The sequence below is a fragment of the Ursus arctos genome, unplaced genomic scaffold, assembly GCF_023065955.2.
Source record: "Ursus arctos isolate Adak ecotype North America unplaced genomic scaffold, UrsArc2.0 scaffold_8, whole genome shotgun sequence".
Classification (NCBI taxonomy): Eukaryota; Metazoa; Chordata; class Mammalia; order Carnivora; family Ursidae; genus Ursus; species Ursus arctos.
The window spans coordinates 10,849,629-10,876,977 of NW_026623100.1; the positions used below are offsets into that span (position 1 = coordinate 10,849,629).

The window sequence follows — 27,349 nt, forward strand, 5'->3', positions numbered from 1 at the left end:
AAATGGTTTTTCTTTCAAAAATACTTAAAACTTTGTTAGAATGAGTAAAATAAATGCTTTAGTTTAAAAAATATTTATTATAGAAATGTACATTTAGTTTTAAGGAATGTACTTGACAATAGTGTTAACATTATATATTTACTCAAATTTGCAAACTTTACACCCTGAAGATATCTACAAAGATAGTTTATTTACAAGTTTCAGAAGAAATCGTCACTTCACAAAGACGGCCTGCTACCCAGGGGAGAGGGCACAGTCTCCTCATTTCACTCTGTACTTGTAGAAGGAACACAGCGTGTGGGTGAAGTTCCATCCTAGTGCTAGTGACAGGCCGTAGAGCAGAATGAGAGGTGCAAATGGATAAAGAAGAATTACTGTATTTTTCAAAAATGGCAATGCTGGAAAAGAAACAAATTTTTTTTTTTTAAAAAAGAAATATGACTAATGAAGTTTCTGAAAGTTCTTACTACAACAGGTGGGACCAAAAAGGAACGCACGCTCGGAATCGGCGAGCTGCTGCTCTAAAGCCAGACCCCGCCGAGCGCCCTGCTCTTGGGTGTTGCCGCCGAGCCACAGCCGCGCCCGAGCACCCGGGATGAGAGGTCAGTGCAGCGCAAAGGCTGTGAGCAGATCTGGAACTTGAGAGGGTATGATTAAGGGACAAATGTCACAAATCCTGAAGATGGTGGATTTACATGGGGACGGCCTCGGAAGCCTCTACGAGCTCATCTTAAAGTACAACAGAGATGGGCGTTACAGGAAAAAGACAACCTTTAGCTCTTTGAGATTTCCCAATACAGGAAGCATGACATGAGATCCACTAGTATCCCAGGCTTCAGGAAAGAACAAAACTCAAATATAAAATCTGTCCCTAGCGTGCCCACCAGGCTCCATCAGCAGAGTGTGCGACTCTTGAGCTTGGGGGTTTGAGTTCAAGCCCCACACTGGGTGTGGAGCCTCCTTTAAATAGATTTTATTACTATTTTTAAAATTTGTCTCCAAATATCTAGGTTTCCTTCTTGGTCACTACTTAGTGGGTCCCTACCACATGCATTCTAACCTAAACATTTCTCTTCTAGGAAGTTGCCAAAGTGAAACCGAGCTGTACTCAAATTATAGGGAGTTACCAGAAGAGTGATCAAAAACCATTTAGAGAAGCCACAATGTGGTAGTATGCTAATCACAATTTAAAACTTTCTCAAAATATGTGAATATTCATTGAAACCTGAACATACTATGTCACAAACGCCTCCCCTGTATTAGGAGAACAGACTCCCTGTGCCCAGAACAAGTATTACAATTTGAGGGGGTTACGTGGTCCCTGGAGGAGCGGCCAGGGGGTGAGAACAGCTCCGACTAGAGGAGCTAGGGGTGTGTATTTACAGTGAGGTCCTAATCATCCAGAGTGACAGGAAAGGATGAGCTGAATTAATAATAAAGGTTTCTCATTCATACTAAGAAACTTCTAGCAGGGTTTAGCAGTAAATTTGCAAACTACATCCTCAGGGCAGTAGAGGTTGGGCCTGATTTGTGACTATCTGTAGAACCACACAGTGGTCATAAAAACAAAGTGAGGCAAAGGTTGTAACACCTTGACAAAGGTTTGTAAAGGTTCCTTTACCTATGCAACCAGGCGTCGGACCCGGCTCATGCCCCACTCTAACCAGTGGCTGGGGAGAAAAGGAAGTGGGCCATGGGTTCCTGCAGGTAACTTGGAGACACCAGTATGGTTTAACATGTCTCCTTAAAATTACATAATTTGTTACATACCAGCCGTGCCACTTTCTAGCTGCACGACTGTGGGCAAAGTAATTTCTGTGCCCTCATCTGAAAAATGGGGTTAAGTAAACCTAACAGTGAAGATTAAATGAGGTAATGCATCTAAAAGTAAGCTAATTATGGGGCGCCTGGGTGGCTCCGTCATTAAACGTCTGCCTTCGGCTTGGGTCATGATCCCACCGTCCTGGGATCGAGCCCCACATCGGGCTCCCTGCTAAGTGGGAAGCCTGTTTCTCCCTCTCCCACTCCCCCTGCTTGTGTTCCCTCTCTCGCTGTGTCTCTCTCTGTCAAATAAATAAATAAAATCTTAAAAAAAAAAAAAAAAGCTAATTATGTTACTATTACAGCAACCTCCCTCCCTCCATTATGTTTTCAGTCAACCAAAACAATTCATGACTTACCACTATATCCTAGGAAGGTTACGTAGATATAATAGCCCACTGCCACCAACCACAAGGTATTTCCGACAAAATATCCAATAAATGTGTCCGTCAGGATAACATCTGCGGAAGATACGTGTGCACTCAATCTCTTTTTACTGCGTACAATGACTTTTTGATGATCGCTTAAGAAGTAACTGCTACTTACGGTTGATGAAGAAAAGCTGGATAAAATGCAGAATGACTAGGAGAGGATAAAAAGCGTTCAGATGCACGTCGAAGGCATAGCCCCACTCCACATCATAGTCTCTGCTTTGCCGTTTTACTAAATACTTGTTAGAGATAAACCTGAAGAGCAAATTAAAGTTTCTTTCATAATACAATAAAGTTAATTCCATAAACATCTCCTGACCACCTTCTGTGTACTAGGCATTAGTCCAGACAGTGGGGACCAAGCGGTGAAGAGATCTCCGCCTTCGATCTAGCTGGAGTCATCAGATGGCATTATGGAGAAAAATTAAGCAATAAGGAAGGATAGGAAATACAAAGCTGAAATGCAGTGTTAAATAGGATAGTCCTATGCAGGTAACATCTGGGTCAAGACCCAAGGGTGGGGGTGGATGGGAATTACCCGGGGCAGAGCATTCCAGGAAGAGGGGAGTCCGAACACAGAAGTGGAGGAGATGGACGAGTAAGGAGGTGGCAGGGGACCTGGCCTGTTTGAGGCATGGGTGAGGAGACCAGTGTGCCTGGAACAAGTGAGAAAAGTAGCAGGAATTGAAGGAGGGAGACAGATCTTTTAGAGCCTGTGGCCATTTTAAGTCTTTGGCTTTTATTCTCGATGAAATAAGGAGTCACTGAGTTCCCAGAAGGGTGTCTGACTCACTATTTTGACATGGTTCCTCTGATTGTTGATCTGAGAACAGACTACAGCAATAAGAGGGGAAACAGACACTGCTGGGAGGCTACTGTGAAAAAGAGATGAGAGGGGTGGTGGCAGCAGAGGTGGTGAGGGGGGGTGGGGAAGGAATGAACAGTCAAGGATGACGGAGAGATTTCTGCCTGAAACCAATGGAAGATTGAACTGCCATTAGCTACAGTGGGCATGGCTGCAGAAAGAGCGGTTTGGGGCAGTGCAGGAGTTTGGATTTGCACCTATCATGCTGAAGATGCTGGTTAATATGGAGTAAGAAGTATACAAAGTCTGGAATTTAGAGGAGAGGTCGACAATGGAGACAAAAACTCATCCATGTGTAGATGACATTCAAGGCCATGGGCCTAAAGACCCTCCCCGTCAAAGAATGAATCTAGATAATAGGTCCAAGGCCTAACACCCAATAGGTCACCCCTCCACTGAAAAATCAAGGAATCAGGAGGAACCAGTAAGGGAAGAGTGGCCAGTGACCTATCTGGCCGTAAGAACAATTCTTCAAGCTGCTGTCAGTGTTCTACGGCATGGCCTATGAGTTCAGTTAAATGATGAGGGAATGAAAAGTAAAATACCCAGGTAAAAGAAAACTACACCTTCAAAGGGAAATAACAACTACAGAAATTCAGTGGACTTTCACGTGTGTGATTTCATTTCAAGGATACAGTTAAAATGCTATGTCTACAGTGGAAGTAAAAAGCAAAACGAGAGGTAGAACGTAGTACAGCACTAATCAAACAGTCTTGTACACAATTAGCCAAAAATATCAAAATAATATAGCTTTGTTTGAACAAACTCTTAACTAAACAAAACATCTTCCGATTTAGCCAAGAACACGTGCCATTAAAAGGACAGAACAGGCATCTAGGTCACTGCGCAAGAGCTCCCACCCTCCGCTTATTCCTTACGCGGGCACCTTCCAGGCTTCTGTCCTCAGTCAGTCTTACCTCTGGAACACAGACATTCCTTCTGGGAGAGCTCAAGACATCTGTGGTTTTCACCTCCCACCTCCACATTAATGATGCCAGTCATGGCTTCCTCTTGGCCCAGACTATGGGGCCACTAAAATTTATTTCCGTTAAAATCCTCAAGCCACCCAAACTCGGCACGTCTAACACGGAATGCTTCCCATGCACCTGCCACTGTTCCCTACCCTCGTCCTAGCCGATTATCACAGGATGCCCTCTGATCCCTCTCTCTCCTCTCTTCCTGAGTTCACCGTACCGTCTGGGCCCACTCTACTCTTGTGCAGACCCTCACACTTGCATCCAGCTTGCCACTCTTCTTCAGCTCCTTCGCAGCCACAGAAAGGATTTTCCTTTGAGTGTGAATCTGCTATTTCCTTACCCCAATGCCTCCAAGTTCTCCACCTCTCCTCCACTCCCCAACCAGCACATGCGAGCTATAAGATAAAGTCCAATGCTTTTGTCTGAACTGCACTGAAGGCCAAATTCTATAGCCACCTATCTTCCCGAGCTGGTGAGTGTCACCCCGCGCTGCCAGACCCAGTATGCTGCTCCTGACTGCTGTGCCTAAGCATCTGGTACCAGGAATCAATGACCCCATCTCCCCCAGACACCTCCTCCTCCTGGTTCCTGTGGCTCCTCTAGGATGACAGCAACCACATGTCATCATTTCTAACACAATTCACAACACAATGCAACACGAGGTAGCTTTTGAAAAATATACTGAGTCAGTCCTTTCCTTTTTTTAACTAGGCTCCATGCCCAGCATGGAGCCCAATGTGGGGCCTGAACTCACAACCCTGAGATCAAGACCTGAGCTGAGATCAGGAGCTGGACACTTAACCAACTGAACCACCGAGGTGCCCCCCGAGTCCTCTTCTATTGAACTGAAACTGTAATACGGACTCACACTAGAGCTGCTAAACTCCAGAATGCCTTGGTCTCTGTGGCCCTCCAGAGTCCACGCGTTCATGGTAGAATGCCTGCCACGACCTACTCCTTTGAAAGCCTTATTTACTGAAATCATATGCCATAGTTTTGATAATGTTTTGATATGTAACATATTAGTTAGTAGTCTTTTTAAGCCAGATTTTAGAATTCCAAATTAATGACATCGCATTTACTGACTACCAAGCACATACAAAACTCGTAAGGAATTACAATAGAATCAACACATTGGTATCATCGGAGGTTACAGTCTCAGGACTTTGTTTAAAATATTAATAGCCACTATTTACTGAGAGCTTCCTACATACCAAGTACTTTTCACACCACAATCTTTTCAAATACCTTACAAATTAGATAACTAACTCCATTTTACAAAAGAGACTGGAACTGAGAGTTACAGTAAATGAGCTGGCATTTGAACCTAGGCCTCTCTGTGACTAACATTTCCATAGAGTTTTCTCTGATACACAATGACCACAACCCCTACTCAAGCACTGGCCTTCTGTGAGCTCACTTGACACATCCATTCCCCTCATCGGGCATGCCAACCATGCAGAGCCTGCGTCTAGGAGGAAATGGAAAAACCAAATGCTGGAATTGAACACCTCCACTCAGTACACTGCCGTCGTTAAAGCAAACCGAGAAGTCCGACTGCATACCTGTTCAACAGGACCTGTGTGTGTCTCAGCAAAACGGCCCCGAAAGTGTAACAGATCCTTTTTCAAATGTACTTCATTTAATGTCTGATAATCAGAGTAAGATTCCATGAAATAACCCTCTATAGCTTAAACATCTAGAAGTGACCCACTGACAAATACGAGAAAACCATGCCGTCACCCAGACAAGCAGAATTGGCTAACTATACAACATTTTTGCAAAACCAGGGACTTTTGTTAATATGATATAATCATTATTTCAGTTCCCTTATTTGCTGCACTTTGACAATACCAACCATCCCTTAGAGTATTTTCTGATACAAACAGTGACACAGGAGGGCAAGTTATAATAATCTGGGCAATCAAAACTGATGCTTTCAGGAGACAGGGTCCAAGGTGGCGACGGAGGAAGACCCTGAACTCCCCTCCATGGACAAACGAAATCTACACATATGGAGTAATTCCTCCAGAAAAAGAACTGAGGGCTGACTGACCAGCTTCTGCACAAAAAAGGACAGAGGTACCACACAGAGAGCAGGTGAGAGGGAGACATAGTAACAACAGGAACCGCACCCCTGACGCTGCCAAGTGCAGCGGGTAGGGACAGAACCAAGGAGCCAGTTCCAGACTCTACCACCTGAGGCATGGAAAAAAGCTTCAGTTCCAAAGGGCAACTAGAACTCAAAGAAACCAGCCCTTGGGTGTCTGCCGACCAGCTGGACCTGAGGCACTGGTCTCCAGTGGTCGAGGGCTGGCCAGTGCCACCGTATATGTTTCCTCCCTCCTCCAAGCCCAACACTGACGGCGCAGATGGGAGTGGGACACGGCCACCCTAGCCGGCCTGCCACTTGATTGAACCCTGGGACCCTGGCCATACCAGCTCAAGCCCCACTGAGGCACACACAAAAAAACAGTGGTTTAAAAGACAACTAGAATATAAAAAAAAAACCCTCACCCTCAGCCAAATGGCCAATGCCTGTGGGAACACATTCTGGAGCCAAAGGGGCTGGTGAACACCACTGTTTATGTCCCCCCCCACCCCCGCCTGGTCACTCAGACTAGAACAGGGTATAGATGCCTTAACTGGCCAGCACTGTAGTGAGCCCCACACCCCTAGCACACGGCAACTTTAGCTCCGCTTCTCCTCACTAAGGACCCCACTGTGTAGAGCACCCTGGGACCACGAGCCGGAGCCCACTTCGACTCCAGCTGTTCCACCAGGACACCCCCCATGCAGAGTGCCCCAGGAGACCCCACTCCAGCTCCAGCTAGCCAAAGCCAGCAGGCATACACAGTCTATATGGGACAGTCCCTCACAAGACCAATCCTTCAAGACGAGAAGTAGCTGTTCTGCCTAATTCACAGAAACAAATACAGAAAGTAAAACAAAATGAGGCAGAGGAATATACTCCAAGTGAAAGAACAAGATAACAACATACCTGATAAATAGTTCAAAGTAATGGTCAACAAGCAGCTCACCAGACTTGAAAAAAGAGAGGGTGAACCTAGTGAGAACTTCAACAGATAAAAAATATAAGAAAGAACCAAGCAGAACTGAAGAATACAGTAACTGAAATGAAAACTACACTAGAGAGAAACAGCAGCAGATTAAAGAACACAGAAGAATGGACAAGCAATCTGGAAGGCAGGAAATGGAAAGCCACCAAACTGAACAAAAAGAAATAAAAATTAAAAACAAAAGTAAGGATAGCTTAAGGAATCTTTGGGACAATTTCAAGCACATGAACATTTTCATTAGATCCCAGAAGAAGAGAGAAAGGGGCAGAAAACTTACTTGAAGAAATAATTGCTGGAAATTTCTCTAACCAGGGGAAGGAAATAGACATCAAGGTCCAGAACACAGAGAACCCTAAACAAGATGAACCCATGAAGGCTCACACCAGTGCAAATAATAATTAAAATATTAAAGACAAAGAGAGAATCTTAATGCAGCAAGAGAAAAACAACTAGTTATATACAAGGAAAGGCCAATAAGGCACTCAGGTGATTTTTCAGCAGAACCTTGCAGGCCAGAAGGGAGTGGCATGATATATTCAAAGTGCTGAAAGGAAAAAGCCTACAACCAAGAATACTCAATCCAGGAAGGTTAACATTCAGAACTGAAGGAGAGATAAAGAGTTTCCCAGACAAACAAAAGCTAGAGTTCACCACCACTAAACTGGCCTTGAAATGTTAAAGGATGTCTTTAAGCAAGAAAAAAAAAGGCCACAATTAAAAATGTGAAAGAAAAAAAAAATTTCATAAGTAAAAGCATTATAGAGAGAGTAGATCACTCACTTAGAAAGCCACATGAAGCTTAAAAGACAAAAGTAGTAAAACCAATTATATCTAAACCAATTATATCTAAAACCTATTATATCTAAAAATTAGTTAAGGGACTTAGGAAAAAAAGATGTAAAATACGACATAAAATATGGAGGTGGGCATAAAAATGTAGTGATTTTAGAATGTGTTCCAACTTAAGTGACCATCAACTTACTAGAAACTGCTATGTACATAGACTGTTACATATAAACTTCATAGTAAGCACAAACCAAAACCTATTATAGATACACAAAAATAAAGAATCCAAGCATAACACTAAAAAATGTCATCAATTACAAGGAAGAGAACAAGAAAAGGAACAGAGGAACCTCAAAAACAAGCAAAACACTAATAAGATAGGAGTAAGTACATACCTGCCAATAACTAATTTCAATGTAAATGACCTAAATGCCCCCATCAAAAGACAGGGCGCACTGGAAGTCTAGCCGCAGCAGTCAGACAACAAAAAGAAATAAAAGGCATCCAAACTCGTAAGGAAGAAGTAAAACTTTCACTATTTGCAGATGAGTTGATACTATATATAGAAAACCTGCAAGACTCCACAACAAAACTGCTAGAACTGATAAATAAATTCAGTAAAGTTGCAGGATACAAAATCAATGTACAGAAATATGTTACATTTCTATACACCAATAATGAAGTAGCAGAAAGAGAAATTAAAAAAAACCATTTGCAAATGCACCCAAAATAAAAAGATACCTAGGAATCAAAGAGGTGAAAGACCTGTACTGTGGAAACTATAAAACACCGATGAAAGAAATTGAAGACGACACAAAGAAATGGAAAGACATTCCATGTTCACGGATTGGAAGAACAAATATTGTTAAAATAATTACACTATTTTCATTCATGCCAAAGCAATCTACACATTTAATGCAATCTCTATCAAAATACCAACAGCATTTTTTTACAGAACTGGAACAAACAATCCAGAAATTTGTATGGAACCACTAGAGACCCTGAATAGCCAAAGCCACCTGAAAAAAGAAAAACAAAGTAGAGGTTTTACAATTCCAGATTTCAAGTTATACTACAAAGCTGCAGTGATCAAGACAGTATGACACTGGCACAAAAACAGACACACAGACCAGTGGAAGAGAATAGAAAACCCAGAAATGAACCCACAACTATATGGTTAATTTTTGACAAAGCAGGAGAAAAAGACAATCTCTTCAACAAATGGTGCTGGGAAAACTAGACAACTACATGTAAAAGAATGAAACTGGACCACTTTCTTATAACCCACAAAAGTAAATTCAAAATGTATTAAAGACCTAAATGTTAAGACCTGAAATCATAAAAATTCTAGAAGAGAACATAGTAACTTCTTTGACATTGGCCACAGCAACTTCTTTCTAGATAGGTCTCCTGAGGCAAGGGAAATAAAAGCAAAAATAAACTATTGGGACTACATCAAAATAAGAAGCTTCTGCATAGTGAAGGAAACAATCAACAAAACTAAAAGGCAACCTACTGAAGGGGAGATATTTGCAAATGACCTATATGATAAAGGATTAGTATCCAAAATACATAAAGAATTCATAAAACTCAACACTCAAAAAACCAATAATCCAATTAAAAATGGGCCAAAGATGTGAACAGACATTTTTCTAAAGAGGACATCCAGATGACCAACAGACACATGAAAAGATGCTCAGCATTGCTCACCATCAGGGAAATGCAAGTCAAAACTACAATGAGATATCACCTCACACCTGTCAGAATGGCTAAAATCAACAACACAAGAAACAATAGGTGTTGGCAAGGATGTGGAGAAAAAGGAACCCTCCCACATCGTTGGTGGGAACGCAAACTGGTGCAGCCATGGTGGAAAACAGTATGGAGGTTCCTCATACAGTTAAGAATAGAACTACCCTACCCTCCAGCAACTGCACTACTGGGTATTTATCAAAAGACTACAAGAACACTAATTTAAAGGGATACATGCACCCCTATGTTTATAGCAGCATTATTTGTAACAGCCAAGATATAGAAGCAGCCTAGTGTCCTGGATTGATGGAGAGATAAAGATGATGTGGTGTGTATATGTGTGTATGTCTGTGTGTATACACACAGACACACACACACATGCAGAGGAATATTATTCAGCCATAAAAAAAAGAACGAAATCTTGCCATTTGCAATAATATGGATGGAGCTAGAGAGTATAATCCTAATCAAAACAAGTCAGAGAAAAACAACATGATTTTACTCATGTGGAATTTATGAAGCAAAACAAGCAAAGGAAAAAAAAATGAGAGAGAGACAAATTAAGAAAAAGACTCTTAATTACAGAGAACAAATTGATGGTTACCAAAGTGGAGAGGTGATGGGGATTAAGGAGTGCACTTACGATGAGCACAGGGGGATGTATGGAAGTGTTGAATTACGATCCCGTACACCTGAAACCAATGTAACACTGTATGATAACAGGAATCAAAATAAAAACTAAAGACCTAGAGTGACTGAATGGATAAGAAAACAAGACCCAGATATATGATGACAACAAGACTCACTTCAGACCTACAGACACAGACTGAAAGTGAAGGGATGGAAAAAGATATTCTATGCAGATGCAAGTCAAAAAAAAAAAAAAGCCAGGGGAGCAATACTTCTTTCACACAAAATATGCTTTAAAACAAAGACTGTCACAAGAGACAAAACAAGGTGTTACATAATGATAAATGGTTCCATCCAACAAGAGAATATACAATTAAAAATATCTATGCACCCAACATAGGAATACCCAAATACATAAAGCAAATACTAACAGACATAAAGAGAGAAACTGATAGTAATACAAAATAGAGGACTTAACACCCCACTTACATCAATGGATAGATCATTCAGAAAGAAAATCGTTAAGGAAAGAGTGGCTTTTGACAACATATTAGACACACATATACAGAATATTCCATCTAAAAACAGCAAAATACACAATCTTTTCAAGTGCATATAAAACTTTCTCCAGAACAGGTCACATTTGAGGCCATAAAACAAACCTCAATAAATTTAGGAAGACTGAAATCCTATCAAGCATCTTTTCCAACCACATGGTATGAAACTAGAAATCAATTACAAGAAAAAAAAAAACGGAAAAAAAACCACAAACAGGTGAAAGCTAAACAACCTGCTACAACACCACCACCAAAGAGGAAATAAAAAAAATACCTTGATACAAATGAAAATGGAAACACAATGTTCCAAAAATCTTTAGGACACAGCAAAAGCAGTTCCAAGAGGGAAGTTCTAATAGCCATACCTCAAGAAAAAACAAAGATTTCAAGTACTCTAACTTTACACCCAAAGGTATGAGAAAAGAAGAGAAGCAAAACCTACAATTAACAGAAGTAAGAAAGTAATAAAAACTGGAGTAAAAAGAAATGAAATAGGAACTGAAAAAATAGAAAAGATCAAGGAAACCAAGAGTCGGTTCTTTGAAAAGATAAACAAAATTGATAAAACACTCTGCCAGAGAAGAGACAGAACCCAAATAAGTAAAATGAGAATGAAAGAGAAGTAATAACTGACACCACAGAAATACAAAGGATTACAAGAAATTACTATGAAAAGTTATATGACAAATTAGACAACCAAGAAGAAATGGAAAAATTCCTAGAAATATACAATCTTCCAAAATTGAATCAGGAAGAAATACAAAATCTGAATACACGTATTATTACAAGTAATGAATCTGAATTGGTAATCAAAATACTCCCAACAAACAAAAGTCCAGGACCAGGTGGTTTCACAGGTGAATTCTACCAAATATTTAAAGCAGAGTTAACACCTATTCTTCTGAAACTATTGCAAAAAAATAGAAGAGGAAGAGACTTTTTCAAATCAGTTCTATCAGGCCAGCATTACCCTGGTACCAAAACCAGACAAAGACATTACAAAAAAGGCAAAAGTATAGGCTAATATCCTTGACATACAAAGATCCAAAAATACTCAACAAAGTATTAACAAACCAAATTAAATAATACATTAAAAGGATATTCCACTTGACGAAGTGGGATTTATTCCAGGGATGCAAGGATGGTTCGATATGTGCAAATCAATCAGTGCGAATCATGTTAACAAAATGGAGGATAAAAATCATATGATCATCTCAACAGATGCAGAAAAAGCATCTAACAAAATTCAGCATTAGTTCATGATAAAAACTCTCAATAAAATGGATTGAGAGGGAATGTACCTAACATAATGAGGGCCATATATGACAAACCCACAGCTAACATCATACTCAAAGGTGAAAGGTGAAAGCTTTTCTTCTAGGATCAGGAGCAAAACAAGAACGTACACTCTCACCACGGTTACTTAACATAGGACTGGAAGTCCTAGCCACAGCAATCAGAGAAGAAATAAAAGGCATCCAAATTGGTAAGGGAGAAGTACAACTGTCACTACTCCAGATGACATGATACTCTATATAGAACACCTCAAAGACTCCACCAAAAAACTATTAGAACTAATTAATGAGTTCAGTGAAGTTACAGGACACAAAATTAATGTACAGAAATCTGTTCTATTTCTATACACTAATAATGAAGCAGCAGAAAGAGAAACTAAGAAAATAATCCCATTTAAAATTGCGTCAAAAAAAAATACCTAGGAATAAATTTAACCAAGGAAATAAAAAACCACTCTAATAACTGTAAGACACTAATGAAAGAAACTGAAGAGGACACAACACATGGAAAGATACTCCATGATCATGGATTGGAAGAACCAATAGTGTTAGAATGTCTATACTACCCAAAGCAATCTACAGAGTCAATACGGTCCCTATCAAAACACCAATATTTTTCAGAGAACAAAACAAAGAATTCTAAAATTTGTATGGAACCACGGAAGACTCCAAATAGCCAAAGCAATCTTGAGAAAGAAAAACAAAGGTAGAGGCATCACAATCCACATATCAAGATATACTACAAAGCTATAGTGATCAAGACAGTATGGTACTAACAAAAACAGATCGGGGCGCCTGGGTCGCTCAGTCGGTTAAGTGTCCGACTCTTGATTTTGGCTCAGGTCATGATCTCAGGGTCATGAGATCAAGTCCCCTGTTGGGCTTCACGCTGGGCATGGAGCCTGCTTAAGATTCTCTCTCTTTCTCTGCCTCTGCCCCCCCCCCCCACTCCACTTGCTCTCCTGCTCTCTCTCAAAAAAAAAGAAAAAGAAAAAAAGAAAAAAAAGAAACAAAACAAAACCAGAGATCAATGAAACTGGATACAGACCCAAGAAACGAACTAACACTTATATGGTCAATTAACCTATGACAAAGGAGAAAAGCATATACAATAGGGAAGACAATCTCTTCAATAAATGGTGTTGGAAAAACTGGATAGTTACATGCAAAAGAATGAAAATGGGGCACTTTCTTACATCATACACAAAAATAAATTCAAAATGGATTAAAGAACTAAATATGAGACATAAAGCCATAAAACTCCTAAAATAAAACATAAGCAGTAATCTTTTGGACATTGGCCTCAGCAACATATTTACAAGGCAAGGTAAACAAAAGCAAAAATAAACTATTGGGACTATACCACAATAAAAAGCTTTGCATAGCAAAGGAAACCACAAACAAAATAACAAGGGAACCAAGTGAATGTGAGGAGAGATTTGCAAGTGATACATATGGTAAGGGATTAGAATCCAAAATATATAAAGAACTTCTACAACTCAACACTAAAAAAAAAAATCCAATAAAAAAGGGGACAAACAGAACAGATGTTTCTTCAAAGAAGACATACAAATGGCCAACAGATACAAGAAAAGATGCTTAGCATCACTCATCATCAGGGAAATGGAAATCAAAAGTACAATGAAATATCACCTTACAGCTGTGAGAATGGCTAGTATCAAAAAGACAAGAAATAACCAGCGTTGGCAAGGATGTGCAGAAAAGGGAACCCTTGTGCACTGCTGGTGAGAATGTAATCTGGAGCAACCACTGTGGAAAAGAGTATGGAGGAGGTTCCTCAAAAAATTAAAAACAGAAATATCATATGATCCAGCCATACCAGTACTGGGTATTTACCCAAAGAAAATGAAAACACTAATTTGAAAAGTTATACGCACCCCTATGACTATTGCAACATTATTTACAATAGTCAAGATATGGAAGCAACCTAAGTGTTCATCAATAGTTGAATGGATAAAGAAGAAATGGGGTGTGTACGTACACACACACACACACACACACACACACACACACACACTGGAATATTACTTGGCCATAAAAAAGAATGAGATCTTGCCATTATGATTACATGGGTGGACCTAGAGGGTATAATGGTATGCAAATATGTCAGAAAAGACAAATACCATATCATTTCACTTACACGCAGATCTAAAAAACAAAATCAACAAAAAACAGAAACAGGTTCATAAATATAGAGACAAACTGGTAGAGGAGACGGAGTTGAAGGAGTGGGTGGTATGGGGGAGGGGATTAAGAAGTACAAATTTCCAGTTACAAAATAAATCAGACACAGAGATAAAAAGTACTGGGAATACTGTCAATGTTGTAACAACACTACAGTGACAGATGGTAACTATACTTATCTTGATAAGCATTTCATAATGTATAACTGTCAAACCACTATGTTGTATACCTGAAACTAATATAACACTGTATGTCAACTATAATAATAAAAAAAATTTTAATTCATGCTTTCAGTTCATGTATCTTGTTTCAATTTTCATCAGCTACCTTATCTCTAAAGGCAGCAAATGCAGGCTCTACAGCAGTACTTGAAAAACCAATGTTATAGTACTTACCACATTAAAGTTGATATGAGAAGACCAACGCCTACACAATCTATGAATACAACCCAAAGGAGCAGCTTTATCGTCTCAAAAAATCCCATGTCCAGAACAAAGCCAAATCCTATAGTAGACACTGAAAGAAAGATTTACATGATAAATTCAAGCACTCTCCTAGGTTCTGGGGAAACGGGTGGGGCACAGTCCCTGCCCTCCAGACGCTCACGTGTGTAATGGACACAATCATGTAAACAAAACCCCAAAGATGTGTTACATGTATATAGAACTGAGAAATGCAGACTACCCTGGAACACAGAATGGCTACTGAACTGACTGTAGTTTACTATGGAGGCCCCCATCTATGGTTCCCCAGGGTAGTCCCAAAATTTAAAAGATCACTAGTTCTGAACAGGCACTCACATATTTAAGTTGACGTAAAGATGAAAAAAATCTTAAACATTCACACCCTAAAGGTGGTTAGGCCTCTCTCACTACATTATTGGAGAACTTGAAAGTAGTTTCTCAAGTTCCATCGGTACTTTTAGAACTCACTCTAGATTTGCCTGTGAAATGCAATTTCCCATCCTGATACTCCTTTTCACAGTTAAGTTTGCATTTGGTATCAATTTATTTATCACAGCAGTTAAAAGACACGGAGTAACGCTGTCCTCTGCTTTTCAAAGTTCTGAGGGAACAATTTACTCTGGCACCTGCTTGGGACCTTTAGAACCAGGAAGAATACAACATTCTTTCCTGTGAGATTTCTGAGGCTTCAGAAAGGAAGAAACAGCTTCAAATATCCCAAATTCTGACCCACAGTATGTTTACAACAAAAGGCTCTGCAAATGACAAGTACAATCTAAAACACTCGGTCTGGGGGGGCGCCTGGGTGGCTCGGTCGGTTAAGTGTCTGCCTTCGCCTAGGGGTCCTAGGATCAAGCCCTGCATGGAGCTCCCTGCTCAGTGGGGAGCCTGCTACTCCTTCTCCCTCTGCCCCTCCCCCTGCTCGTGCTTGCTCATGCTCATGCTCTCAAATAAATAAATAAATAAATAAAATCTTTAAAAAAAAAACCCCACTCAGTTTGTTCTTCTGTAGAAAAACTAACACTTACCACAGAGCCAAATACTTAACAAGACCAAGAAAGCAGGGTCATCTCTGGCCCACTGATCCTTTGTCTGCTTTCGATAATGAAAATTTCTATAAACTCTCTGTGGGGAAGTAAATAGGTAGAGCATCTGCCATGCAGCAAACTCAAAGTCCATCTGCCGAAAACGAAAAAGTCTTCTCAGGTATTTGTAGCGTTTTGCTCCCGCTGTGTGTCTTGCTGCATCCCTGGAATTCAATGCTCCATTCCCCTGCACTGGGGAATTCACTGAAATACTTGGTAACATCTTCCTAGATGGAAAAAAAAATTCTTTGACAAGTAATCTTAAGAAACTACTGGCTACCAACAACCTTCTTCTGTGACATTTAGGAGGGATGTCATCTTACATTTTTGCCACAATCCTTGATAAAAGTCGGGGATCAAAAGCTAATGGAGGTGGTTCTGAGGCTTATTTGGGGGCTCAAGAACTGCCCACTGCACTTCAGGCAAGGGCTGCACCACACCCTTCTGAACCTTCATAGCACTTCTACAGGGTCCATTAAGTTTCCCACACTTCACTTCTCTCCTCAGGCAGCCCACCCAGGTAGCTACTGTTAACCAGGAGGGAGGGAGGAGAGAGAGAGGGGAAGTGGGAGGGAGAGAGAGAAAGAAAAGCACTAGGAGGTAAAGTGACCCCCTCATGAGCACAGAGACGGCTATGGAGCCAAAATCCCCTGCTCTTAACCATCAAGTCTTTAAGGGAATCGGTTTTAAAAGCCCATTAGAAACAATGTTACCAACGAGGTAAAATAAATGGCCTATTCACACAGATCCATCAGTGCAAAACCATCAAGCAACTCTTTCACTGGAACAGAATATAAAAACAAAACTGAAGCCCATACTGTTTTACTCCCCGAATAGTTCAGCAGAGGGAATGGCAGTGTGGGAGTCCAGTGGAAGTAATCTGAAGCCCAATGAGAGCAGCCCACTTCCCTGCTCCACACCCCCCGCCTCCCAGGCCTCCCTGACGCCAAGCAGCGCCTCTCCGGGTCCAGAGGCTCCTCATCAGCCCGGGGCTGCAGATAAGGTTGCCATATTTAGCAAATAAAAACACAGGTCGCCCAATTACAGTCGAATCTTCGATACAGGTATAATTTTTAGTATAAGCATGTCCGAAACACTGTGTCGGACATACACTAAAATGTTGTCCGTGGTTTATGTGAAATTCAAGTGTAACTGGGCGTCCTTGATTTATCTGGCAATCCTACCGCCCGCCGAGCAGCCGGACCCGGCTCCGGGGCCGTGGGCTGTCGGGCCGTGACGCGCCGGAAGAAAAGGCGCCGGGCGAGCCCGAGCCGCGAACGGACGGGGCGGTCCTAAGGTCTCACCTGGAGCCCCGCTGCGGCCTCCAAGGGGTCCTAGGTAGCCCGCCACCTCCGCCCAGCAGCCCAGCCCAGCAGCCGCCGGGCCGACTTCTCTTCCCGCAACGTAGCCGTCGCTTGGGGCGCGACGCGTCACGTGCGCCCACTTCCGCCGCGCGCGCGGCCTCTCGGGCTTCGTAGTTTTCCGGAGACCAGCCGGAAGTTGTTGCTGCCGGCTTCCGGTTCTTTCCATCCGCGGGTGTCGCTTGCACCCCACCAGGGTTGCAGCCGTTGCGGACGGAAGCGGGTCTCGGCCGCTGGGGCGGGAGGCGCAGTCATGCCCCGCTATTACGAGGACAAGCCGGAGGGCGGCGCGTGCGCGGGCGTGAAGGAGGACCTGGGCGCATGTCTGCTGCAGTCGGACTGTGTGCTCCAGGTAGCGCGGTCGGGCGCCCGGGTTGATGAGACGCCGGAACCGGGGAGGCAGGGCCCGGCCGACGTCTCCCGCCCAGCCTACGGTGCTGTCAGGAGACGTGACTCAGTTAGCCATCTGGGGGTAGAGCAGAGCGGCAGTTTAATGAACTTGGGCGAGTCAGCTGTCGGAGCTTCTGCTCCCTCCGGTGTTAAATTGGTGATAACGAAACCGCCCCTTTGGGTTTTTGTAAAGACAAACAATTTTGATTCAAGAAACATTTATTAAATTTTGCCTGCTACTCTCCTAGGTTCTGGAGATATAAAGGAGAATAAGGCCGGTTTCTTGCGTGCTAGAAAATGAGAATCTAAATTATCAGAGAATTACATAAACCTGGTACACTGTATTGACTAGTAGTTTCTCCTTTCTCCGTTCAGTTGTGGCTGAATATATACTATATTTACTTTCTCTTGGTTTCAATTTGTTTCTGGGTTGGAGTTATATACGTTCTTGGATAAGTTGTAAACGAAGCAGCTCCATTTTTTCACTGTTTTGTCTCTTGCTTCCACTACACTCACCCCTCACTACAACCACATCTTCTCAATCTGAGTGCAGAGTGGCAAGCAGTAAGGTCCAAAGTTGACTGGGGACCTGGGTTCTAGCTTAGCGCCCAACTGAAACGTAAGTGCCTTTTCCAATTACAAAGGCCTGACGAGAGGGCCGTCAGTTGTGTGCAATTGTTTTTTGCATTTGGAGATGTAATTTCAGAAGTTTGCTCTTATTTCAAAGGAAGGGCAACTAGCCCAAAATGGACATCCATCCTAAAGCTGTATCAGTGTTTCTACTGATTTCATGATTTACATTTGGTTCACTGATTGTAGCAGCCAGACTGGCTGCCGCGTTTGTCATAAAACTTGAGTTGTTACCAATTTAAAAGGTTCTCTAGTCCCTCTCTCTTACACGGATGAGGAAACTGAGGTGCCTTGTCTTCACGCCTCCCTGTGCAGGGCTGTTTTCAATCTGCTGCTTCACTGGTGCAAGTATTCAATCAGCTCTTAGTAACGCCTGGTAAGTGCAGGCATGATGCCAGGCATTGGTGATACCAAGATGAATCGGTTACAGTCACTGTCCTACATGAGCTCAGTCTGATGGGAAGGACAGACATGTAAGGGGTAAATTCCTGCAGTATGGGCTGTGTAAGCATTTAGTAAATATTTGTTTAACAATTAATTTTAGGCACATAATGCTGTGGGAGCCCAATGGAGAGCAACTTATTTTGCTTGGGAATTTGGAAACTTCTCACAGAGGAGGTGACATTTGACCTGAGTCTTAAAGGTTGAGTAGTAGGTTATCAAGTAAGAGTGGAGAATGTGGTGGTTGAGGGGAGAAGCTGAAAGAACAGCATGGGCAAGTCAGGGAGATGTGACCAAGAGAAGCTAGTGCCCTATTGGGCCAGGGGGAGGATAGGGAATGTGACAGAAGGCTTGAGAAGAAGGTTGTCATGTGTGAAGGCCCTTGTGTGTTAGAGTGGGGGCCCTGGATTTACCCTGACATTCAGCATCAGGAAGGCCATGGAGATGAGCAATCAAGAGAATAAAGTACATGGTGGGACTGACTAAAGAAACTATAGAAGTGGCGGAGGATACTGAGGGCAAGAAGGATACCAAGTTGCTTTTTCGTAATTTATTTAGCAAACATTTAAGTACCAAGCTCTAATTTGGGACACACAGATGACTGGAATACATTCCCTCCTGCATGGAAATTGGATCTCTGGAAAGCTAGAAAACTAGGCAAGATAATGACCAGGACACATGGCACAGACTTTGCTTTACCCAGTTGAGTGTGTGGCCTTTTTGATGTTGGTCACTTAGGAGAACATGATATTTATAAAAAGTACCTTAAATGGGAGTGTGTTTACAGTTTGTGTTAAATTCACCCTGACTTCAGGTGGAGTGTAAAAGGGCAATACTGAGGCAAAACGTTGAGTTTTGCAGATCCGGGGCAGCCTACCACCGCCCCCCCCCCCCCCAGGGATTCTGAAGACTAAGGGACATTCTGCTGAGGTCCGTGTGTGCCCTGTATGGCCACTTCTTTTATGTAAGATTTAGCTCCTTGTTTAAAGAAGTTGATCTGATCTTTTGGCAGATGGATGCTGTAGTCTCTCCTTGCCAATCTTTAACCCACCAGAAGAGCTGCTGAACCTCACTCTAGGGAGGAATTCAAAATAGGTGCTGCAATGGGAGATAGTCAAGGAACTGTAGGGCCTCGGAGAAGCTCAGGGTAATGATGATAAGGATGTCAACCCCAGTGGGGCTGGAGAGGAGAAGCAAGGAACAAGCAGATTCAAAAGGCAGCTCTTGGATAGACTTCTTAGGATTTTATGACTCCTGGAAGAGCAAAAAGGTTGAAACTATGCCCAAGGAACCTCAATCACGGGTTATCTCATTTGTGCCTCCGTTAACAAGCTCCCAGACCTTCTGACTTCATCAGAATTACCTGGAGATGGGGGCAGAGAGCTTAAAAGTATAGATTCCAGTACACCCCCCCAAACCCCCATAAAAGTATCCCATGTTGATTCTTGGGCACAGCTATGTTTGGAAATTGCTGATCTTGACCTCAGAAGGCAAATAAGCTTGGGAGTATATTGGTTGGGAAATAGGTTCAGGTACATATTACAGAGACCCATTGCCTTAAACAAGATAGAGAATTCTGTCTTTTGCTCTTGTGTGTGCCTGTTAAGTAGGGCCTGAATAGCTCCTCTCCGCCTTCCATAGACCCAGACACTGTTGACCTTGTGGTTTTAGGTGCTGTGGTGAGAGACAGGATGTTATTTTCACACTCACGACCCAAGATTGCCTATGACGTGATGGTGTGAAGTGAGGAAGGGGGGCAGCCACTTGCCTTCAAGGACCAACCCCGAGGTTTTACATTTCAGTTCCTCACATATTCCATTGGCTGGAACTTAGTTATTTGCAAGGGTGGCTGGAAAATCTGGCCCAGCCATATGCCCCACTAGAAAGGTAGAGTTAAAGGTTAAGGGACAGCTAGCAGTCTGCCATTGGGCATAGAGGTGAAGGAGGATGAATTAGCCCAGCCCTCTTAGATTTGGTGTGTGTAGCTGGACCTTCCCACAGGCAGATGGCAGTATGGCTTGAACGCTTATGAAAAAGATGGCAGCTTAGATACAGTTTGGGGAAGCATCAGTTTATAGTTCAGTCTTTTGTAGTTTTATTTACTCTTTATCTGCCCTCCCATCGTTCCTGTGGGCAACATATATCCCATCAGCAGCATCTCATGACAGAGTTTTGGGGAGGAACATAGTGCAAGGAAGCTTGCTACTCTTTTCCGATTCACTTTTGAGATTCACTTTAATGGTAGGTGACCATTAAAATCAAGAACCTAAGCAGACTAGAAAGTGGCAAGATTCCAGAAGACCAGGAATGCCACAGATGTACCCTGTAGTGTTTGTCACAGCAAAAACTAGAAGTGTGACTGGCACTTGCAAAATTAAGGTTTGGAGGAGTGGTTGCAGTGGTGGGGTTGACGTGTCAGAATCTGCTTGAAGGGAGATCCCTGATGATGAAAAGCAGGTGAAATTGGGGTTACATTTTTCATGCACCAGATGTTTGTGTGTAAGTAGCAAGTATCCTAGGTTCCTTATTAATATCTGGTGTTCAGTACCACACTAAAAATGTTCTGATTTTAGGGCACCTAATTCTGGCTGGTGAGCTTTTAAAATTAACACTGAACAGGGTCATTTTTATGCTCAGATAAAATTGCTTGACCCATTTTACACTGGAACTCACCTTGAGTGGGAAGGTTTCATCATTTTCATTTATACTGTCAAGCCCTGCATAAGGCTGCTTATAAGCAGTATATGTTTTATTTCTTTAATGGAAATAATAATGTTAAAGTTTTGATTCTTTTTCCTTCACAAATTGCATATCATAGTTTGATGTCATTAAATCCCAGGTAATTCAGAACACTTAAGTTCAGACTACTTTTTTCCAGATGTTGTTTTATATATTGGCATTCCTGGGAACCAGACCCCTTTAGCACCTGTCCCTGTCCTCCCCCGCCCCCCGCTCCTCTCTGCTTTGTGATGTGCCCACACTGCCGAGCAGCATTTGTACACATACACCTTTGCTCCCTGGTTTTAAAAGCCCAGTCTAGGCAGGAGAAAATAACAATAAAAATAAATAAATAAAAGCCCTGTCTAGGCAGGAGTATCTAGGACTTATTTTTTAACCTCCCATTAACTGATCTAGGACCAGTCTGAGGTTTTTTTTTCTTTTATTGTTAAATGAGTTAGTCCTTGAGGGTTTAGTTAGTAGGCAACTTAGCAGGATAGGGCATCCAAAAAGAAATTTTGCTGCAAGTCAGTTTTAATCTTGCCTCTTTGATTTGTGAAGTATATTATTTGTAGATGCTTCCATGTTCCAACATATTTAAATGCCGTTGTGTTATATTATATATACAGCAGTGTATTTGTTCAAAATACCTTAAGATCATGAAGAGGTAGTATTAACATTTTTATTCTATGTTTACCTTGAAAAAAATACTACTAAATTTTGTCTCTTACCTAGTTTTGCAGTTGTTACTTTGTCAAGTCTAATTTTTAACAGTTTTAGTTTAAAAAGTCCTATTATTTAAGAATCAGCAATAAGCATTTCTCCTGTAAGTATTCCTGTAGCCGCATCCTACCTTGATGGCAGAAAGGGAACGGCTCAGTCCACTTTTCTTCACCTCCTTTTGAACTTTCACTGCTTAAAGAGGAGTTCATTCCACATCAGGCCCAGGCAGATCTTCTCTCACAAATATATATAAATTCTGTTAACGTCTCCCTTTCCTCTTCCAGTTCCAGTTGTGCTTCTCAGACTAGAGAACTTGAGTATTGGGGGTGTTGGGGTTGGAAAATGCAGAAATGTGTTGGAGGTGAAATGGCTTGCATTAGAAGGATCTAACTGGAGGCTTTAAAGCCACTTGGTAGGACCTTCCAGAACAACCCCCCCCCCCATTTCCCACTACAGCAGGCCTGATTTCTCATATGCACGTGCATGTGTATACATATACGCACGCTCTCTCTCCTTCTCTGACACACACACTACTTTGTTCCGTCTTGAGGAATTCTGGGGTATAAAAAAATGTAAAAACACTGAAAAAACCCCATTACTACTTTCACCTTTACTCTTTCTCTTTCTTACCTATAAGGAGCTAAAAATACCAGTTTCGAAATTTTTATATAAGCATTTTAAAGAAAAGTACCCCGTGGACACTAGCGTTTCAAGAACTCAAGGGCACCCTTTAAAGTGCTCCCAAATTACTTGATACATCTCTTTATTCTATTCTGTTCTCCGTAAACATCAACAGTCAAAATGAATTACAAAATATTTTCTCATATAATTTACCCTTAAAAAAATTTTTTTTTCAAAAAGCACTGCTTTCAAAAGGATAGTGATTTTGTGCTTTGTGAGGAAATTTGCCAGCTATTTATACTGTTTTGTGTGTCCTAGGAAGGAAAATCCCCTCGACAGTGTCTGAAGGAAGGAAACTGCAAAGCTCTGAAATACTCATTTTTTGAATGTAAAAGATCAATGGTAAGAGGTTAAAGCTTTTGAAAAGCTTATGCTAAAAGTTAGCTATATGTAAGTAAATGTGGAATGACCTAATAATTGCAGATAGGTTGCAGTGAGATCATTCAGAAAAAAGATTGAGATAATATTATTTACCTAGTACTTATACTTTGACACTTTTGGAAAGCGCTGTCTAGGGAACTTATGAGCAGATTAATAGATTCTTACAGCCTCTGTCCAAGACTCATTCACTGTTTGTCCTCCAAGATGCAAATTTGCCCTTACGTACTAACTTTAAAACCCTCCACCTAGCCCACCACCCTTAAAAGAGGCTGCACTGTGAGGTTTAAGTCAAAGAACACGCAGTCATCCTATGAGGAGGTACTTTAAAGATTTTTAATCCCCAGATAGCTATGTTATTTAATATTTAAAGATTTCAAATGCATTTGAATATTAACCCAAACAAAAATTAATTAAAAAGTTAAGTTTGCTAGAACACATATTGAGTGTAGTTCAGAGAAAAAAATAAATGTAATCTAGATTCTACTTGAGAAGAAAATTCTTACTGGGACCTTAAATGGAGCTTTTCTTTTTAATGCCTTATCTCTCTATCTATCATCTATCTATCTATCTATCTATCTATCTATCTATCTAATCTATCATCTATCTATCTATCTATCATCTATCTATCTATCTCTCTATCTATCTATCCTAGTAGCTCTGACGTTTGCCTTTTTGACTGTGCTGGAAACTGGTTTACTTCTGGCATGTGGTGAGACCCCTTACCAAAGCTGTGTTTAATTATGTTGTACAAAATTGATTTAATTGTACATTTATTTTCAGCTGGATGCCAGATCCAGATTCCGAGGAAGAAAAGGATATTAACGCCACTATGCTGAAACGGAAATGAAAACAACAAATGGAAATGAGAACCAACAATTGTTTCTCTGGTCACTTACGACAGAGAAGCCCAAATAGGAGACAGACTTTTTGCTACATCTGGTGGGATGTTTTTCCTTCCATGAACACTGGAGAAAATGGATGAGTTCTTGTTTTTGAGTATGTATAAACTAAATGATTCTCTTGCTCTAAGTTACTTTTGGAAGAAAAATTTAATTGAACAGCTATGAGCTGGGAGCATCATACTGTTTTGAGAATTATTAGAAAGCTCGAAAAGTGAAAAGATTGTTACTTTCCAACTTGACTCTTCAACCAAATGACACAATTTGTACATCCTTTGTGAATATTATGAAGGCCGCTGATAGGACTGTGAAAACTGATAACGTAGTTGGGGGAGAAAATGTCTATTGGGAAAGTTTAGCATAAAGCTTTCTTTTACTCAACCTGTCCTATTTAGTTCTAAAATAAATTGTGTTTGATTCCTTGGAGAAGAAATGCTTCATTTGCACTGATTCACTAAAGTAACAACCTCAAAACTTTAATATTAACATCCTACAGTGGGCATAGCTGGATGCAAATCTCCGATTCTGTTGCCAAGGGCTCTTGGCCTCCATCTTGTGACTATTTTTGTTTCCAGCTTCATTTTTGGGCTGGTCCTCTCTCTACATAATGGGAAAGAGGCCAGGCAGTCAAAAGTACACGTCCTTAAGATCTGTGATCCGAAAAGACGAGAGCTAGCCTCCTTTTCTAGGGTCCACTAATAAAATCCTACAAAAGGACTACTATCTTCCCTGGAACACCTGCCCTTGATTAGACCAGTCCCTATGGAAACAAGGAGGAGGCCCTATGATGTTGGCCAGGCTTGGGTCTTACACACTGTAACGGGTCACCCCCAACAGAATCACACTGGATGTGTGATAGGCCTTATCCCAAAAGGAAAGGATTCAGAGCAAACTGAAACAATAGATGTTCATAGACAAAGCAGGAGTGAAAACCAGGAAATGCTTAAAAAGTTTAGAATCACAGTAATTTTATTCTGATCACTTAATATAGTCGAGAGTCAAATATGAATCCAAGTTTCACCCCTCTTTTCACTGAAAAATAATGAGGAAGCTATGCCTCTTCATACAGCCACGGTTCTTTGGAGTTCAAGCAGTCAAGGTGTTCTGTAGCTCAACTGCTTTTTTAAGGATTCACCTCAAGTGAGAACCGCACACTGGTCCTTGTGGCAGAGTGTCACTGGGGTCTCTTGTGTGGTTGTGTGTGGACTACTTCTCACTGGGAACGGGACAATGTTGTTGTTGTTTTCCTCCAGTAACTCCCATATCCCTATTTAAGTGCTCCAACTTTTATTAAAAGAACTTTGATAAGAAACTCTAAAATTATTTTATAGAACCCTCAGTTTTTCGTAATAGCTTTACTGAGAGCTTCATTTGGAGTAATTCACATTCCATAAGATTCACACTTAAAGCATACAATTCAGTTTTGGTTCTTTTAGTATAGTCACAAGTTTGTGCCACCATCACCACTATCTAAGTCCAGGACATTCTCAAGAGAAGCCCCATACCCACTGCAACCGTTAATACACTTTCTGTATTTGCACATTCTGGACGTGTCATAAAAATGGAATTGTATGTGGTCTTTTGTGACTGGCTTCTTTTATTTACTGTGTTTTCAAGGTTCATCCATATGTATCATCCATCCATTCCTTTTTACTGCTGAATACTAATTCCACAGTATAGATAAACCACATTTTATGTAACCATTCATCAGTTGAGGGACTTTGAATTGTTTGCACTTTTGGGCTGATCTGTCTTCCCTCTCTTGATGGTGTCTTTTGAAGCACAATTATTTTGAGGAATTCTAATTTATCTCTTTTTCCTTTTGATGAATCTAAGAAAACCACTGCCTAATCCAGACTTACAGAAATCTATTCCTGTTTTCATCTAAAAACTCTATAGTTTTAACTTACATATAGGTCTGTGATCCACTTTGAAATTTCTGATACCTTTATTAGTAACTATGTATTTTAATTTTTATTTGTGGTAAAATAAATACACATAATGTAAAGCATACGGTCTTAAGCATTCTTACGTATAGAGTTCAGTAGTGTTAAGTACATTCACCTTGTTAACACAGCCAATCTCCAGAGCTCATTCATCTTGCAAACCTGGAACTATACACCCATTAAACAACTCCCCATTACCTGGTACCCCCAGCCCCTGGCAACCACGGTTGTACTGATGCTGAGCACCATTTCATGTGTTTGTTGGCCTTTTGTAAACGTTCTTTGGAGAAATGTCTATTCGAGTTCTTCACCCCTTTTAAAATAGGGCTGTCTGCTCTTCTGTTGTGGGGTCCTAGGAGTTCTGTATATTCTAGACATTAACCCCCTAGCGGAGACGATCTGCAGGTATTTTCTCTCATTTCTTTTCACTGTCTTGTGGTCACCATGTTGATACAGTTTTAAGTTTGATGTAGGCCAGCCAGTTTTTTACTTTTGTTGCCTGTCCTTTTGGTGTCCTATCCAACAAATCGTTGCCCAATCCAATGAAGTTCTTCCCCTAAATTTTCTTCTAGGAATTAGACAGTTCTTACATTTAGATCTTTGATCAAGTTTGAGTTGATTTTGTATATGGTGTAAGGTAAGGGTCCAATTTCATTCTTTTACATGGAGATAATCCAGTTTTCCCAACACCATTTGTTGAAAAGACTGCTCACTAAGTGGTCTTGGAATCCTTGTCGAAAATCATGTGACGACATATGCTAGGGTTTACTTCTGGGCCCTTTCTTCTTTTCCATTGGTCTATATGTCTGTCTTTATGTCAGTGCCACACTGTTTTGATTACTGTAGCTTTGTAATAAGTTTGGAAATCAGGAAGTGTGCAACCTCCAACTTTGTTATTTTTTTTTATGTTTTGGCTGTTCTGGGTCCCATAAGATTCCAGATGAATTTTAGGATGGATTTCCCTATCTCCACAAAAGACACCATTGGAATTTTGATAGTGAGTACACTGAATCTGTACATTACTTTGGATAGTACTGGCATCTTAACGATACAAAATCTTTCAGTCCATTCACATGGACATCTTTCCATTTATTGGTGTCTTCTTTCCAGAACATTTTGTAGTTGTCAGTGTATAAGACTTTTGCCTCCTTGACTGGGTTAATTCCAAGTATCTTATTCTTTTTTATACTCTTGTAAATGGAGTTGTATTCTTAATTCTCTTTTCAGATTG

At 41.1% G+C, this 27,349-nt stretch overlaps 2 protein-coding genes across 4 annotated transcripts in view; one reads left to right on the forward strand and one right to left on the reverse strand.

The window, feature by feature from the left end:
* The window catches only part of UNC50 (unc-50 inner nuclear membrane RNA binding protein), a 28,514-nt gene extending 11,124 nt beyond the window's left edge, over positions 1-17,390 (reverse strand). The window contains exons 1-6 of one of the 3 annotated variants that reach the window (XM_026487543.4): positions 17,253-17,390; positions 15,892-16,175; positions 14,795-14,915; positions 2,368-2,507; positions 2,181-2,282; positions 58-398 (exon numbers count right to left, since the gene is read on the reverse strand). In XM_026487543.4, coding sequence (XP_026343328.1) covers positions 262-398; positions 2,181-2,282; positions 2,368-2,507; positions 14,795-14,915; positions 15,892-16,171 — 780 coding nt within the window. In that variant the 5' untranslated portion in view covers positions 16,172-16,175; positions 17,253-17,390 and the 3' untranslated portion in view covers positions 58-261. Of the gene's footprint in view, positions 1-57; positions 399-2,180; positions 2,283-2,367; positions 2,508-14,794; positions 14,916-15,891; positions 16,176-17,252 lie in introns of those variants that run through there. The other 2 variants (XM_044378613.3, XM_044378615.3) reach the window with 2 other exon arrangements.
* A 38-nt stretch (positions 17,391-17,428) lies between these two features.
* On the forward strand, positions 17,429-26,183 carry LOC113246791 (cytochrome c oxidase assembly factor 5). Its single transcript, XM_026487491.4, has 3 exons — positions 17,429-17,661; positions 23,151-23,234; positions 24,054-26,183. The coding sequence occupies exons 1-3, from the start codon at positions 17,563-17,565 to the stop codon at positions 24,093-24,095; spliced, it is 225 nt and encodes a 74-aa protein (XP_026343276.1). The 5' UTR covers positions 17,429-17,562; the 3' UTR covers positions 24,096-26,183.
* Positions 26,184-27,349: the final 1,166 nt, after the last annotated feature.